This window comes from Camelina sativa, chromosome 6 (genome assembly GCF_030686135.1).
Source record: "Camelina sativa cultivar CO46 ecotype springtype chromosome 6, ASM3068613v1".
In the NCBI taxonomy this organism is placed as follows: Eukaryota; Viridiplantae; Streptophyta; class Magnoliopsida; order Brassicales; family Brassicaceae; genus Camelina; species Camelina sativa.
This window is the reverse complement of record NC_141885.1, coordinates 11,631,547-11,649,644: the sequence shown is the minus strand read 5'-3', so window position 1 is coordinate 11,649,644 and position 18,098 is coordinate 11,631,547. Positions and strand designations below refer to the sequence as shown.

General features: G+C 36.1%; 3 protein-coding genes and 1 long non-coding RNA gene across 4 annotated transcripts; 1 reads left to right on the top strand and 3 right to left on the bottom strand.

Annotated features, from left to right (window-relative positions):
• Positions 1-4,987: 4,987 nt before the first annotated feature.
• On the bottom strand, positions 4,988-5,443 carry LOC147942442 (uncharacterized). The gene has a single exon (XM_087456055.1). It carries the CDS (start codon positions 5,441-5,443, stop codon positions 4,988-4,990), a length of 456 nt encoding a protein of 151 aa, XP_087312181.1.
• On the top strand, positions 5,077-11,221 carry LOC104790635 (AT-rich interactive domain-containing protein 4). The gene is made up of 16 exons (XM_087452895.1): positions 5,077-6,700; positions 6,950-7,141; positions 7,412-7,465; positions 7,707-7,795; positions 7,929-8,205; positions 8,314-8,370; positions 8,462-8,493; positions 8,601-8,736; positions 8,826-8,999; positions 9,390-9,629; positions 9,812-10,114; positions 10,222-10,359; positions 10,442-10,540; positions 10,629-10,729; positions 10,807-10,897; positions 10,973-11,221. The coding sequence occupies exons 1-16, from the start codon at positions 6,545-6,547 to the stop codon at positions 11,078-11,080; spliced, it is 2,247 nt and encodes a 748-aa protein (XP_087309021.1). The 5' UTR covers positions 5,077-6,544; the 3' UTR covers positions 11,081-11,221.
• A 229-nt stretch (positions 11,222-11,450) lies between these two features.
• On the bottom strand, positions 11,451-13,817 carry LOC104790634 (uncharacterized). Its single transcript, XM_087452896.1, has 5 exons — positions 13,615-13,817; positions 12,591-13,415; positions 12,272-12,472; positions 11,981-12,176; positions 11,451-11,813 (listed from the first exon to the last, which is right to left on the bottom strand). The coding sequence occupies exons 2-5, from the start codon at positions 13,410-13,412 to the stop codon at positions 11,629-11,631; spliced, it is 1,404 nt and encodes a 467-aa protein (XP_087309022.1). The 5' UTR covers positions 13,413-13,415; positions 13,615-13,817; the 3' UTR covers positions 11,451-11,628.
• Positions 13,818-15,790: 1,973 nt separating this feature from the next.
• LOC104790633 (uncharacterized) lies at positions 15,791-17,868 on the bottom strand. Its single transcript, XR_768719.3, has 3 exons — positions 17,617-17,868; positions 17,376-17,441; positions 15,791-16,103 (listed from the first exon to the last, which is right to left on the bottom strand). It is a non-coding gene; the product is annotated as an uncharacterized LOC104790633 (long non-coding RNA).
• Positions 17,869-18,098: the final 230 nt, after the last annotated feature.

The window sequence follows — 18,098 nt, the reverse complement described above, 5'->3', positions numbered from 1 at the left end:
ATGGGAATTTGCTTCTACAATCGTTCTGAGTGAATTTGTTTGAGTCCTTAGTAGAATGATTGATTGAAATTAGGGTTGATTGGCTTCCCATTTCCTTGTTTTAGATTTTAACGATTCCTGCTAGAGACTGAAATTAGGGCTGATTGGCTTCCCATTTCCTTGTTTTAGAGTTCCATCGTTGAGTTCCTGTTTTGATTTTCCATGTTTGTGCTTTGAGATGTGTTTAGTGTTGCCCATTTCACTTCCTCTTTGTCTGACTGTTTCGCTTGTTTCAGTTTTTTTCTTTTGTAATCTACAATTAGGATCTAGTTACAATGATGCTAAATCATGAATATTCCAACTTTCCATGGCCGATGATAATGCTTTATAAATACTTACCCACTGTTGTCTTTGTCAAAGTGTTGGAAGGTTGAGTAGAGATGCTATTCTCTGTCGAGTCTATTGATATGCATTGTAGCTGCTATAAATTCCCCATAGTCTATTGTTCCATTACCGTCCGCATCAGCCTTTTAAAAAAAAAAACATCATCAGTTTTTGTATTGGCATCTTAATAGATAAATAGCACACAAAAGTTGAGACTCACAGCTTCCATTCGTTACATATGTATATATATATATCTCTTTGTCTTTTGTTTTGTGTTTTGTTGATGATGCATTAGCCCTCTTCTCTCTTTGTCTATTGTTTTGTTAGCATGTGACTTATGATTTGCAGATGGATTCATCCTCTCCAAATTTTGATGATGACGAGAGAGATATACACGAAGAAGAAGAGGTTCTAACACCCGAGTCTAATCGAAGGAGCAAAAAGAAACAAACTCGTAATGACGGATCAGAGTCTGAGCAGCCTGAGTCTAAGACCCAATAGACTCTCAACCCAAGATCAAATGTATGGCAACATTTCACAAGAATGAAGGACAATCGTGACAAATGTAACTGAAACTATTGTGGAAAAGAATTCAGCTGTCCAACAAAGTCAGGGACAAAAACCTTGTGGAATCATCTAAAAATATGTAAGGCATATTTGGCATGGGAAGACTGTCAAAATCCATCCGAAGGTCAACAAGTTATTAGTAAAGATGGGAGTTTACAATATGGAAAAGTGCCTGAGCATATTTTTAGAGAAGCATTGAATGAAATGGTGGTGATAGGAGAGTTACCATTGTCGTTTGTAGAATGTGCGGCAATGAAACATTTTTGCAACAAGGTGCCACTTCTATCTTCTATCACTGTTTTTTTTATGTTTCTAATACATGATTTTAATACATGATTCTAATCAATGTTTTTTCTTATGTAATCCACTTAGGTGAACCTGTACAAGCCGCATTCAAGAAGGACAGCAGGAAGAGACATAGTAAAGATTTTTGTTGAGAGGAAAGCTACTCTAAAAAAATGGTTTCTCACAACCAAGCAAAGAGTCTCACTCACAACTGATATATGGGTTTCCTCTGTAACTGGTACGGTTTTTTAAAATCAAATTGCAATATATTATGATTAATGTTTCTACTCAATTAGTGAAGATTCTTATCAATGTTTTTTTTTTACAGGTTCAAGTTATATGGTTATAACTGCCCACTACATTGATAAGAATTGGCGTCTAAAGAAGCTTATTATAGGATTCAAGCATGTCGAAGATCACAGAGGTAAAACAATCGCCAATACACTGCTGAAATGTCTAGCTGAATGGGGGATAGAAAGGTTGTTTACTATTACTGTTGATAATGCAACAGCTAATACTAGTGCTTTGAGTCAGTTTCAGTCTGCTTTCTCTATAGTTAGTGAGGATTCTCTGGTTTTGGGTGGAGATTTTATGCATATGAGATGCGCTGGACATATCATTAACTTAATAGTGAAGGATGGACTGACTGAGATTGATTCAAGTGTGACTACAATCCGCAATGCAATCTCATATGTTAGAGGAGGACCAAATAGGAGGAAGTCATTTCAGCTGAGAGTAGATTCTGGTAAGTTTTCAAAAGGTAGTTTGCCACTAGATGTCTGCACTAGATAGAATTCGACATTTTTGATGTTGAATAGGGCGTTAAAGTTCAATGGAGCATTTGATAGGATGGAGTTTGAAGATAAGTTGTATTATGATCATTTCTTAGAGACTGAGAATGGAGTGAAAAGGATTGGACCTCCTCAGAGAGATGATAGGCGTAAGGTTGAAAGGTTAGTGAAGTTTCTCCAAGTTTTCCACCATGCGACATTGGTTGTATCTGCATCTACGACTATGAATGCATACAAGTGTTATGGTGAGATAGTTAACATAGCAGTCAAGCTTCAGTTGCTTTGTCATAGTTCTGATAATGACGTGAATGTAAATGCACAAAAGATGTTTGACAAGTTCGACAAGTATTGGGATGGCATGAAGAACATCAACAAGATGTTGGTACTTGTTAGTGTTTTCGATCCGAGAAAGAAGAGGCAGTATGCAAATTTGTGTTTTGAGGAGCTATATGGGGAAAAGAGTATAACAACTACGATGTTGTATGATTCAGTTTTGAGCATCCTTCGTGATATGTATAACGAATATACTACAAGATACGATGCAGGAGCAAATGAGGAACTTTCTCATTCTCAGTCTTCAACTCAGAGTACTCAAGATAGACAAACAGACCGAGTATTTGACTCCATGGAGGATGAGTTTGATGGATACAACCCAGTGGACCATACGTAGGATACATTGCTTAGAAAGATTGGAGTTAGAAACACAAATGAGCTGGATACTTATCTCAGGGAAGAAGTTGAGAATCCTGAATTGATGATGGGAAGTATGATGTACTCTCTTGGTGGAAAGTCAATAGTGGCAAGTATCCTATTTTATCTCAGATGGCTAGGGATTTATTTGCTATGCAGGTGTCTTCAATTGCTTCTGAAAGTGCTTTTAGCACTAGTGGAAGGATAATAAACCCATATAGAAGTTGTCTCACACACTATATGGTGGAGATTCTGATGTGTACAGAACAGTGGCTCAAGCAAGACCTTAAGTTTGAAGATATTGTGCTTACAAATGCACAAATTCTTGCTGAGTTTGAGTATGAGGATGGACTTGAAAGAGGTTTGTTTCTAATCTTGCTTAATGCTTACTATCTTAAGGTTTTGGTGTTAATATAAACTTATCTCTCAATGCTTGTAATTAATTTTTTTTCAGAGTATGGAAGTGATTCAGAAGGACCTTAAGTTATTCACATGCCAAAGGGAAAATGCACAAGAGAAGTGAACCAAAGAATGAAAGAAGCTGTTTTGGAAGATTTCAAGTTGATTTTCTCAATGGTTTGTACTTTGTAGAATGTTTGACTAAGACTTGAATTTCTTTTTTCTTTTGCTTTGAACATTTGACATTGCATTTAAGTCACCTTTGTAAGCATTTGACATTGTATTGCTTTGAACATTTGACATTGCATTGCTTTGAACATAATCGGGTTTTGATCGGGTTTTGGACAACCCAATCGGGTTCTTCGGGTATACCCGAACAAAACCCGAACCCGAAGGAACCCGATCCGAACCCGACTCGATAGTATATAAAACCTGATCGGGTACTATAGGGGTGAACCCGAAAACCCGAAAACCCAAACCCGAATTCCCATGCCTAGACTAGCCGATAGAGATCATCTGTCCATCTATGAATGTTACTGCCTTGGACACATAAGAGACATGATATACAAGGTTTTAAGACTCAATTTCTTTGGTAGCTATTATGATGATGATTGTGTGGATTATACACGTGAAGCAGAAATATGTAATGTCCATGGCTGAAACTTGGACTCTGTATAAGGATAGGGTTGTCGTGCTATCTCTGCCAGGAAATTCGTTTTGGTTGGCTTGCTGGTATGAGAGCAATGAAGTCTTTGTGCAGCCATTTAACTTTTCCACATACAGAATCGTTTATACCAGTTAGACTTCCTTTTGTAGTCAGGTCATTGGGTGCGACTACAACAGGTTTATCATGTTTCCAGGGACATAGAATCTCTCTCCTTTATCAAAGAAAACAAATAATTCACTGAACTGTGGGTTACTAACAGAGTCGGAGATGAGGTTCCTCTAACCCAAGTCTCTTTGTTTAGAGAATTAGGTTAATTGTCTGGAAGATGAATATTATTGATATTTTATGGACCTATTTATAGATCCCTTTACAACCTACTTAACACCTGAACTAAAAGTAAAAATTCAAAAACCAAGTTCTAAATAGAAAAGGAAACATAATACTTAAAGAACTAGAAACTTCTCAATCCTTCCTCTTCTCCTATGATATGTAATGCCAAAGCGTGTATCACAACCTAAACAATATCACAATCTTTTGTGAAGAGGTAACAGCAGGTGATGTTGCTCAGATCAAATTGATGAAACTCTCACAAACTAGGGTGGAACAAACATATGTACAAAGGTATAACCATAAAGAGTTTTGCCCCTTCTTCTAACAGCTGTGTTTACTTTCACAGTTTGGTTCCTATACCGTGTGAGTTAGATAGATTTCAACAAAAAGATCCAAGTTATTGATTGATTGTGATGTTACATTGTCATGCTAATGTTGTGTTATTTCAGGATTCCAAAAGATGGGAAAGAAAACCTGAAGAATGACACCATGAGATGTGCAAGACAAAGATAGAGAAACACAAAACTTAGTACATTACAAGTTTTAAAGGACATACACCAAACTTAGTACGTTTACAAGTTTTAAAGGACATACACCAAACTTAGTACGTTTACAAGTTTTAAAGGACACTAATGCCTTGCTGTTATAGAATGCCTAGAGGCATGAAAGGTTTGATAGAAAGCATCACATTAAAAGCTCTCCATAATTAGATCTTAAAGCTCAAAACTGAATCCACTCAAGGATTTAGAAGTGTATGTAATTTCAGTGTATAACAAAAACAAATTATAAACAAAGATTCCAACATTGATCTTCAGTGAATGATAATTTGATCAAAATCTAATTAACATTACTGATTCCAACTAAAAAAAAAATTATAATAAAGGATTTACTTCTCCTAATCGCTGTCGGTGCCATAGGTGTGACACAGAGATTCGAGTCCCTCCTTTACAGTCTTCTTCGACATTATGCAAACAGAAGAGATTTGACTGGGATAATTACCGTAATCACGTCTCATATTATTAGCCTTCTTCTTCTCATCCAACATCTCATAGATTTGTGTTCTCTTTTCATCAATCCTTCTAGTCCGCTTACCAAATTTTATCGACTTGATGGGCAATTCTTCCTCCACGTTCTCTTCTTCTTGCTTTTTTCTTCTACTCAAAGCCTCAAGCATGAAGTCTACGCTCACGGAGGCTCGTCTAGACTTCATAGACTTAACCTCATCAAGTGCAGCCATAACTTCAATCTCTTTTTTAGATACCACAGTTCTCCTCTGTAAGGACTCCAATGCGTTTTCAGTTACCTCACGCTTCTTCTCCTTCTCCTCGACTCCATTATACAGGCAACACATGTATAGACATGTAATGCAGTTTGTATAGTTTATCAAATACAGAAAATAATTGAATAGATTGATTGCTACGATTTAGTTGGAAAGAAGAAAAAAGACGACTGATTGCAACAGTATTATTTAACTTTTCCAATATAGTATATAATTTGTGTGCTTGTGTTTTTCATATATGGATTGAAAACAGCAAGAGTAAAACAGTAAATAGCTTTGATTTTTTAACCCTGATAATGTGTCTATATTCACCTGATACTATAGCTTTTGATCAAAGAGATCTTAAAAAATCTCTTAAAGACAGTAACATAACATCATCACATGACGATCGTTCTCTCGGTTTTGCTCTTTTTGTGTGAAGAAGTGTTGAAAGACGAATCGTTTTAGTTAAAAAGATGTAACAAAAAAAAAAAAAAACATAACAAAACATCTCTCTTTGTCTGAGGAATTAATCTGAGTTGTTGTTTGTTGTTAACTCTTAATTTTAATTACAAAAAATCACCTACGCATGTTTGATTTTTATTTTTTCTGCTTTGATTTTTCTTTTTGTGTGTTCTGAATGGGGTAACAAACACAAACACTGTAGACTATTATTATTATTATAGTTCTTAAAAATTTCCAAAAAAATCAACAATTATTGTTCTTGAGATTTTTTTTTCTAATTTTAATATTTTTGTGTTGTGTGTGTGTGTGAGATCTTTACTACTACTATCTCATCATCAAAGTTGCTTCCTTTTTCACGGTCTTCTAATCAACAACAAGTTTTGGGAATGGGCCTCTTCTCCTTCTTAGTTTCCCCCCTTATTCCAATAAAATCCGTCTTCTTCTTTTCTGGGTTTCGTCGATTTCACCTCTAAGAGTTCGAAATTAGGGGTTTTTTTTTTTTTTTTCTTTCAGTTAGGGCTGATTCGAGGTCGCGAGAGTAATCTTTTTTTTTTTTTTTGCTTTTGACTCAGATTTATTTCGTGCCTTTGACACGACACACTAGTGGGTTCTTGACGAACTTATTCTTTAGGGTTTTTTTTTTTTTTTTGTTTCTTTTGTCGAATTGTTCTCTTCTTTGTTTGGCTGCCAGTTTCGTAGAGAGTTAGAGAAAGTTTGGTTATGCTTTGAATGATGTTTCATGGTCAAGGTTTTTCGAGAAACCGTTGTAATGTTGTGGCAGTTGTTTCTGGAGTGAATGATAACCAGATAGATGGAGCTCCTCCTCCTCCTCCTCTTCAACCCAAATACCCTTTTCCAGATCTCTCTTCTTCAGGGCGACTCAAGGTATTATGACTTTGAATTCTTCTTCTTTAATTCTCTTTTTAGTTCTTTCATAAATGATTTGCTAGATTGTTGGTTGAAATTGGGAATCTTTAGTAAAATTGGACAATGTTGAACTAAGTTGGTTCTAGTTATGTATGTAGGGAATTTGTTAGCTGGTGAGAATCTTCAATGGCTTCAGATATTACTAGACTTAGAATTTTATGGAGATGTTTAAGCATTTGTGTGTATGCTTTTTTTGTCATGTTGTAGATTCAGGTACTGAGTAATCCTACGACAGAGGAGTTCCAGGTTTCTGTTAACTCTTCTGCTACGGATTTTGTCTACTTGCAAGGGGAGCAGAGTGGAGATAGTGATGAAGTTGGTCCCTTTGTGTTGGGATTTGCTGATTTTTCTACTCCTGATGCCTTGGTTGCTCTGTTTGGTTCCACATTACCGACAACGGTGGGTGCATTCGTTGTTTTACGTTACTCTTTTTAGTTTAGGATTCCCTTTTACCATCTGAAGTTGGTTTGGTGTCACTAAGATATTTTCTTTATAGATTGTTGTTAGTCTCTTGATGATTCGCTTAAAATGATCTATAGAGTTTCCTCTACATTAGTGTTAAAACATTTTTCATAACAAGAACCCAAATATTCTTCACTGGTTAAGTTTCTGTTTATAATTGTCCCTAGTGAGATATTAATATGCTTTGGTTTCATATTGATTTCTCAGGTTTACCTTGAGCTCCCAAATGGTGAAGAATTAGCTCAAGCACTCTACTCTAAGGTACACCATTCTTGATAACCACCTTGCACTTTTCTGTTCCTTTACTGTTTAGTTCGTTTTCTTCTTGTTACCTCTTTGTTGCTCTATTTCACCTATATATGGTTTAGGTTAAGAGTAGTTGAAAGAAATAGTTAATATATAAAAGCCCTTCGAATAAATTGCTTAAATTGATAGTACATTAGTGTTAGTCCTTCTAAATCAGTTTTGTTCTTTTCTTTCTATTGGTGCTTTGGTTTGGCAGGGTGTTCAATATGTTATATATTGGAAAAATGCTTTCACGAAATATGCAGCCTGCCATTTTCGCCATGCTCTGTTTTCAGTCATACAGAGGTAATATTTGTTAACCCGAGCATCTGAAATTGCGAAAAGCCTTAATTTTAGTCTGATTTACATCTACATTATATACTCTTTTTCACCTAGTCTACAAATTTAGTTGACTATGCTATGTTCTTTGGCAATGCAGTTCGTGCAGTGATACATGGGATGTGTTCCATGTTGCAGAGGCATCTTTCCGACTCTATTGTACGAGTGACAATACCGTCCTTCCTTCGAACAGCAACCGTAAAATGAATTATGAGATGGGACCCTGCTTGCTTGGAGACCCTCCAAAGATTGACGTGGTTTCGCCAGAAGCTGATGAACTAGAAGACGAAAATTCATTAGAGAGCCTCCCGTCAATAAAGATATATGACGAAGATGTTACCGTGAGATTCCTTTTGTGTGGACCACCATGCACACTGGTGGGTGTTGCTGACCTTCTTGCACATTTTATGATGCTTGGCTTGTTTGCGCAAATGTTAGTATTTCTCTATGATATTTTCACTTCTAAAGCTGGTTCTCTATTTCAGGATACATCTGTACTGGGATCTTTGGTGGAAGGACTTAATGCTCTCTTGAGAGTAGAAGTGAGTAGCTTGTTAGTTTTCAGTTTAGCTTTTTCTTTATTAGTGGGCATTTTAGTCCTATCAAAATAACTTTATCATTTCGTTGTTCCAGATGCGAGGAAGTAGGCTCCATAACCGTTCTAGGTATGTAGTTTATATGGCCAAATGATATGTTGTGCATCCCTCGAATAATCTTTGATTTTGTGCCTATGGAGTTAGTTTTAAGACTTACTGTTACTTTCATAATGCAGTGCTCCAGCACCTCCTCTTCAAGCAGGAACATTTACTCGTGGTGTAGTGACCATGCGGTGTGATATCTCGACCTGTTCTTCAGCACACATATCAATGCTGGTGTCTGGAAATGCGCAGACTTGTTTCAGTGACCAGGCAAGGGATTTTAACCTTTCTAAATATGAGCTTTACTCTGCATACATGTGCAATGGGGGTTTATCATTAGTCTCCTTTGTAAATAACAGCTTTTGGAAAATCACATAAAACATGAGGTGATTGAGAAGATCCAACTAGTCCATTCAGTGGTCAACTCAGAAGAAACAGAGCGGGTTTTCTCTGAGCCTCGGAGATCTGCTTCAATAGCTTGTGGGGCATGTGTGTGTGAAGTTTCGATGCAAGTCCCGACATGGGCTCTGCAGGTTAATTATCTCTTTCTCTTGTCCAATCGTTTATCTCAAACACCTTGTTGCCAAGTTTCTCAACAATTTAGTCAGTTAAGAGTAGTCCTGATAATGTTAAGATGAAAAAGTTTGTTATAAAAATGCAACGAACATTAATGAAGGCGTTTCAAGTTCCTGAACGCTTGACTCAACGTTTAGGAATAGGATGCACCATGACCATTTTCCGTGCTTTATTGCTCCCACTCTCTACATATGATGCTTTGACATGACATTTAAGGTGGTAACATCCAGATAGCCATGTGTGATCCACATTCTTTGCGGCTTTCTGGATATTTTTCGCGTTTCATGATCTTTCTTTCTCTTGCGTAATATGTAGCTAAGAATTTTTTTAATTCTGCTTTTATGTAGGTCTTTAGGCAGCTGGCACCTGATGTGTCATACCGCAGTTTGGTTATCCTTGGAGTAGCAAGCATTCAGGGGTTGTCTGTTGCTTCCTTTGAAAAAGATGATGCAGAACGTTTACTTTTCTTCTCTGGACAAGAGATCAATGATACTTCAAATCATGATGCTCTTCTGTCTAAATTTCCTCACTGGTTAACGCCACCCTTACCAACCAGAAAAAGATCCGAACCATGCAGAGAAAGTAAGGTACTGTTTCGAATGCCACAGGTTAAAACTTCCTTTATATAGAATATTAATTTGGAAGTACTCTTTGTTTACAAGCTAGACTCTTTGATTTCAACTCTAAATTGGTGGCCATACTTGTGCCAAATTATCATCGTCTCCATGTATTTACACTGATATGACGCTGTGGAAATATCTACATTCAGGAAATTGAAAACGGAGGACCTACATCGAGGAAAATCAATGTGGCTGCTCTGAGACCGATACCTCACACCCGTCGACATAAGATGATACCTTTCTCTGGTTACTCTGAAATTGGAAGATTTGATGGTGACAACACCAAAGGAAGCTTACCTATGCCTCCAAAGCATGGTGCATCAGGTGGTACTCCGGTAACTCAACGTAAAGCTTTTTCTGGTTCATACCAGAGAAAGCAAATTATCTCACTAAACCCTCTGCCTCTCAAGAAACACGACTGTGGAAGAGCGCATATTCAGATTTGCTCAGAGGTTTACCTTACTTTCCTTGTGATGAATAGTTTGAACTTAAAACCCACTTTTAAGATGGTTTTTTTTTTCTTCGGGGATTATCATACTGATGCTGTCTCTATATGTAGGAGGAGTTTCTGAGGGATGTGATGCAGTTTTTGCTAATTCGAGGACATAGCCGGCTTGTTCCTCCAGGGGGGCTAGCAGAGTTTCCAGACGCTGTTCTCAACTCAAAACGGCTTGATCTGTTCAACTTGTATAGAGAGGTAGTTAAGCAATGATTTGAATTTGATCAACCCAGGGCAGCCAGCATTACATTTGGTGGCCTAAAAATGAGAGTTATTGCAGGTTGTATCAAGGGGAGGTTTCCATGTAGGGAATGGGATCAACTGGAAGGGACAAGTTTTCTCAAAGATGCGGAACCACACACTCACGAACAGAATGACTGTAAATGATTGATTGATTTCTAATCTAGCTCATTACTTGATTTATTCTTGAAATTCAGTTCTGTCTAACTCTGGGGTTATTATGGCAGGGAGTGGGCAATACACTTAAGAGACACTATGAGACGTATCTACTGGAGTATGAATATGCTCATGATGATGTAGATGGAGAGTGTTGCCTAATATGTCGCAGGTACATTATAAGAACCTTCTTTCTCTCTCGCTTGAGAAGGATACATGCATGTTGATATTTTTTTTTGGTTGAAACAGTAGCACGGCTGGTGACTGGGTCAACTGTGGATCGTGTGGAGAGTGGGCTCATTTCGGATGTGACAGAAGACCCGGCCTCGGGGCCTTCAAGGTAAAAGCAAACACAAACTCGTAATATCATCAACTGCCTCTGTGTAGTGACTGATTTAAACATATGATATGACAGGATTATGCGAAAACGGATGGGTTGGAATATGTCTGCCCAAATTGTAGCGTCTCTAATTATAGGAAGAAGACTCAGAAGACCTCTAATGGTGGCTTGCTTGTCCCTTAATTAGCTTTCTTACGTTTCTTCTTTTGTTTTTACTTTTGCTTTGAAAACCAATGATTGATTGATTCCTCCTCTGATCTTTCACGAGTTTTTCGCAATGCTAGTATTTTTTTCTTTCCATAATCGTAATGATAATTGATGAAACTCTAAAAGTTTTAAATGATAGATTACCCCCACAAAAGGAATATGGAGAAATGAAAAGAAACAATCGTGGACAGAACTTAAAAGTTGAAATGAATCTGTTTTCAACTGTAAGAAACAAATTTAACAAATTCGAACAATTCAAGCTGATTTACACATGAAGTCTCGCTAAACCTCTTTTAAGCTTATGACAGCGTTTCTACCCTAGACAAATAGAACCGCAAAGAGAAGATTTTAAAAAGGTAAACAAGCTTTGATAAAATAAGTATAATCCTAAAACGTTCATAGGCAGCAAATGTTTGGTTCTTGAGGGAAACAATTTATGTACATGTACACTTGAATAGTTTCGAACTTATGAAACCAATGAGAAACGTTTATATACAAAGAGTAGTTTGTGATGTGAATGGAGGCTACGGGCGTAAACCTGCGTAGAGATCCCTGAGGGCAGTGTACAATGGTTCGGCTGCCTTGGGTTGATCAACCATCCCAAGTAGAATGTCTGATGTGGATAGGTATGGATCGCCATAGAACTTTACATTCATGTCCCTTCTTGTTACCACCACATTTCCTTCTAGAGATACTCCCACAAACGCCCCTGTTCATACCACACAACTTTCCTCAGGTTCTATATTTTCAGGACCTACCTAGACTATATTCAATTTCCTCAGTAATATTGAGCCCCTAAGGAGCTACGAGTCTACTAGCCAAATTATAGATATGAGAAAAGTGAAAACTGAGGCATGAAGTTGAGATGGTGAAAACCTTTGCTGCGGCTGTAAGTATAGCAGACGCCAGAGCCTCTGTCACCAGCTCGAAGGTCAGCCTCCAACACTCTCCCAATAGGTCCTGCTGCTGCACTGCATCCCGCACCTAGAGAGAAGTGCATTCTGCTGCAGAACGTCTTCACCGCTTTCACATCATGCAGCACTATTATGAAGTCCATCAACTCACCGCCAATCTGAAAGAAAAAGAGTACAAAAAACCTTATCACCAGTGGTTTCTTTAACAAGTGTAACTCACAGGCACGTGCTGAATGGAAAAGATGAAGTTTACCTGAGCACCCCATCCTAGACCTACTGACAGTATCGCGGATGGAGCAGACCATGACCCGTCTGATCTCCGAGATATTACCAGACCAGTCCCGAGTTTGTACGACAGTAAAGCCCCAACCTTAGCAACTGTTATAATCGCCAAACCTTTAGCTCGACTAAGAACAGCATGTGGTATGGATTTCTCAGGGTCTAGTGTTGCTACCTGTGTATTTCGTTAACTGGTTAAACAAACATTTACAATCACCAATGGTTCATTTCTCTACTGGAATATCTTAGTCAGTCTAAATAAAAATTGGATAAAAAAAAAAAAAAAATCAAACCTGACAGTAACCTCTGAGGGTAATAGATGCCTTGTATATCTCATCTTCCATGGAAAGACCAAGGGGAAGATTCAACCATCCTCTTGAGCAAGTCCAATCCACAACATCATGCTTTGCAACTTGCACAGCATTACTAATGGAGTTAATGAGGACACCTTGCAAAGGATCAAGCCTCTCGTAGCAGGAATCACAGACCCTCTGAGGATTCCTTTCCCGAAAGCGACTAGGCATTAAACACCTCCCTTTGGAACAGTTCCTACAAAATATCCCTCCGCAGAACCGACAGTGATGTCTACCGCAGGTGATTGCAGTAAAAGGAGAAGAACAGTGCATACAAGTAGTAGTCGAACTATCAGGGAGCCACTCAGGAGGTTCGGCTTCAAGCAACTCCTTGTAAACACTATAATTGATCCCACTGGGTTCAAGAAGAGGGGGAGCACTCGGTATGTAAACAGAGGAATGAAGGTAAGTATCTCCGTTCTTGCCAGAGCCAAGGAAGGAAACATTCGAAGAAGGGATATTCTCATCAGAGGAGTCCTTGTTCCGCCCGGTAACAATAGCAATCAAACCAGTTAACACGTTTTTCAAGTTCACTTCAGGTGGTGTCACATTTCTCTGAATCGGAGTGGTAGAGAGCTCGTCAGCTGAATCATATCCATCATCAACATAATCTCCAGAGTCGACGATCGGGTAGTCAGACACTTTCTTGGTAGGGATTGATTCAACAACAGGCCATTTAGGTCCATCTTCATTATCATCATCATCATCATCATAATCATCGTACTTGAATTTGATGGTCTCTTGTTCATTGACAGTAGCCATCCCCTTAAAATTGAAAAATTGAAACAAATATATCTTTCAAAAACCCAGATCAAAAGTTTCCTACAAACTCCATAACTATTGAAACCCTGGCTAATTAAAGCAAACCCTAATAAAGCTTTTGATTTGAATTCTAAGGTTATTCAAAATCACGAGAATCATCGAACGGAATTGTAAAATCAAAAGAATCGTATGAGAAACAAACCTGTGTTTTCGATCGCGAAGTAACAAATTTGGTGCAGAGAATTAGCAATTTCGATTTATGGGATTTGATTTGAAGAAGAAGAAGAAAAGATAAAAAAAAAAAGGTAGCAAGCAAGAACACGGCGCCTCGGTTTTGAGGAGAATATATTATTATTTTTCATTTAACAATAAATATACGAAACCATATATTTCGGATTGGTAATCAAGTCATCATTATCGAATACTTCTTGTTTAATTGGGCTTGATGGGCCATAGGCCTGTTTGTTATTTTAGGTAAACAAATGTTGTTGTTTGAAAAGAAAAAAAAATGTTGTCTGAAAAATAAAAAAGTACAAAAATGTTTGGTTTTATTTCGTAACTTTCTTGAATAAATTTTATTTGGTAAACTACTAATCCCACGAATGTCCCATATAATAATTTGTAAACTTTGTAGATATTTCTTAAAAGTTTTATGAAATGTACTTGACTAAACGATTTTTAAAAACCATGAGTAACACCACCACCTCTAACAAGGATCGTCGGAGTCTCGATGGAGTATATGAATCCTCACTTCCCACACCCGATAGCCCGATACCGTGGCAACAATGATGAGAATTCGAATTTTTGGAGCCGAGTCAATCATGCAAGTGTTTTTTTCCAGGTATTTTCTAGTTATTTCGCTAATGTAAAGATTGACCACATTTAAAACTTATTTAATTTTTTTTTTGGATCGAAACGATTATTATACATCTTAAAAAAATGGATCACCAAATTTTTTTTATAAAATAATAAATTAAGTCCTTTAATATTTGGTTCAACAATATGCATAGCATGATTCGATAAATTTATATCAAATAGATATATAGATGGGAATTTTAAAATACCAAATCTAAACTTATCTATAGTTGACAGGAACATTGTTTAATAGTATTATGCTTCTTAGATGATGTTTGAGATAATGAAAAACAAAAGAGTCAAGCAAGCAATGGATAGCTTGCAAAATACGAAATCATGTTTCAAGTTTCTTCACGCTTGAAGTTTAAATTATTTCTGTTCGGGTTAAACAATTAACTTTATGTGTAAGATCTAAGACGGAATCAGGCTATCAATCGTGAATGAATTGGCAGGTCGGCAATAGATAACGTCAACGGAGAAAATCTTTAGGAAAATCAAATTTGAAATTAGGAAATTAGGTAACCATGACATCTTAACATGTTTTTTATTATTATAAGAAATGGAAGAGGATAAAAAAAAAAAGGGAAAGATATTTATTTTAAGTTTTTTTCTTCTAAAATTTTTGTATTTAAGTAAACTCATACATCATCTGCAGAAATCATCCTCTAATAATTTTTTTTTTTCAGTTAAAATCATTTTTTGTGCCTTTCTAAATGCTTAAATTTCCTTCTTGATTGGTTGTAAATTTGTAATGTAGTTAAGATTGGGCAAATATTTTGTTTGTAACCAAAAGCAAAATCACCAGACGATTATATGTACTTTTCCTTCAATTTTTTAAAAGATTTCACATATATGAAACAGTTTCAATTTTTTTATGTTGAATATTATTCTTAAACATAATTCTAATTAAAAGCAATATTTCTAGCTACATCCTGCTATAATCACCACATTGGAAATAGAACTTTTTGTAGTTAATTATATTGTTAAATTAAAGTAAAGTAAAGTACGTATGACACAATGTTTTAAGAGACAATACAGAGAACCCATAGGCCATAGGCCATATGCATATGAAAGAAAAAATCAAGCAACATGCATGATGCATGGAATGGGTTTGACTAATGAATTACAAATATAAAATTTTCACTAGTTTTTGAACGAAACACTTTGGCATCATCATAGTTTAAATATTACGTAAAAGTGGTATTGTACGTTGTTTATGTGTGTTTTACTTAACATAACGACTTAGCTAGCGTTATTGTTTATCATGATTTTTGGTTTTCCAGACCGGTTATAAGATTATTTAATTATGATCCTAGAAAAGTTCGAATGTTTAATGGGCAAGTCCTACTACAACTTAAGTTTCCTCGGCCCTAATAAGTAGTGTGGTTTTCCTTTGATATACAGTATAAAATAACTTGTGGTTTACTGGTCTGATGACCAAAAGACATTAGACTACTAACAAAAAAATTTGGTGCAACATTTTAATTGTTGTTACGTAATCCTTGGTTTCTTGTTAAGGCTTATAGACAATGATTAGCAAATAAAAATGTATTTGTAAGCTAGGAGAAGTAAATCTGCTAGAAAGAGTTTAACACAAGTGGATCACTCGATATGTTGACAAATGTATGAAAAGTTATAATGAACAACGAATGTGCTGGAAGATTCCATTCCCTCCCTCTGTCGTAATAAATTTGATGAGATTTTGAGATTCCGATTTTACAGAGAAAAAGTGCGATAGAACCTATCCACAAAGTCAAAGCGTGTTTGGACGCAAGTCTCCCAAGTTATTGAAACCTTCTCTTGATCTTCTATTGCTCTATTCCTTAAAACTCACCCCTAAATGTATTGGTAAAAGAGACATGAATGGCATACCAGGGTATGTCCAGTGGACAATACTAATCAAATGACTTGTTAACAAAAAATTAATATATTGATGAGAGATAAGAGCATATTTATTGGGAGGTTCATATAAGGGAGTTCTTAAATTTTTTTTGAATTAATTGTGTACTGTTTGAAATATAAGAACCATGATTTCTTAGATAAAATTTTCTTTTTTATTGGTAGGTTCTTATTTTGGGTCTCTTATTTTTTAAATTATTGTTTTTAAAAATTTTAAAATTTTAAATAGAATAGAAGTGGTATAAATGTGTAAACATTTAAGATTTTATAAAATTAGAAAATATTGCATTTAACTAATTTTAGAATATACAAAACATAATAAAAACATTAATACATATTACAATAGAAGTGCAATTCATAAATGGAGAAAATAATTAATTTTAATACTGATTTGCTTCAAATTTTGCTTAAATATTCTCAACCAAATCATCTTGCAAGCTTTAATGATGGTGTGATTGTTGGACCAAGCTTAACAAATTGTTAGATATAAGTATTTGGCAATCATTTACAAGATTGATATAATGTATATAATGTTAAAATCTTGAGATTTTGCATCAAAAGACAAGAAGTAAACTCAAAGAAGTTTTTATTAACACCATAGGCTTTTTTATGTGTACACATATACCAAAGAGAAGACCTTCTGGCTTACACACCGGTTCAATGAGCCGGTGAGGGAAAGCGGTGTGGGTTTCGTGAGATTGGAGGATAAAAAAATAGAATTTGCATTCAATCAAACTAGACAATGTAGCATAAACAAAATCAACAATATCGAACTGCATTAACATTGTAGCATAACCAACACTTTTTCTGAATCTACCCTATGTTTGAATGCAATTACCTGCCTCAGTAGGCAAGAGCCACAACACAAAAAACACAACCACATCACAACACAATAACTAAAAATTCAAAACGACGAGCGACCTATCAAGATTCTTGATTCAAGAATAGAAGATTTAAAACAGTTGCTCAGCGTCAAAACAGAGAGACACAACAACTTCTTTCATTTTTCACAACACCAAAAGCCACAATCATAAATTCAAAGTTATATATGCAAATTATATACCTCAAGATCAGCACTTCTCCTCTAAGATATTTCTTAACTTTAGTAACATCGTTTTTCATGCATACAAATTTGAATCAAAGTCTCCAACTTTGCTAAAACCCAGAACTAATGAACTGTTAGAAATTGAAACACAACAAAGGTAGTACCTGCTCAACAGGAGGCAAAACAAGATTGTTATCCTCTGAACTGAGCTCCATTTTGATCCTTATCACCTAAACAAATCAAACAACTCAATTACAATTAAGAAAACCCATTAAATCCTGACTAATTCTGGTCAGCCCCTGCCTCATTTATGGTTCACGATAGAACGGAAACAGCGGAAGATAGAGATAACTCTTAAAACATTTTTTAGGAATGAAACAAAGTTCAAATCGAAGAAGCCTTCACCTGAGATTATAGAGAACACGGCGCGGAGAAAGAATAACAAACGGCGGTGAAGCTATTTAGGTTTTTAGCCGATTCGATTCCAAACCCCTTCCTCTGATTCCAGATCCTTCGATTCCAAATTCCTTCCTTTGTTGTTTCGGGAATTCGATCGCTAGAGAAAGAGAGAGAGAGGAAAAGAAACAAAATCTAGCTTCCCAAATTTTTTTTTCCTTTTGTATTATTCTATCGGCCAACCAAAAACAAACACGTATCGTCTCTTACAACAAAATCCGGTATACTATATAACAGCCTCCCCTAGATTTTTTCTTTTCTTCTGAATTATTTTTTTCCTTCAAAATACTATGAACCCCTCTATGAACCCCCGATAAACATGGTCTAAGAAAAGAAGAGAAGAATTATTCTTTAAATTGCTCTAACAAAAAATGTTTCTCTCAAAAATTTGACAGCTGTCATTTTTTTATGGTTTTAATTAATAAACAATA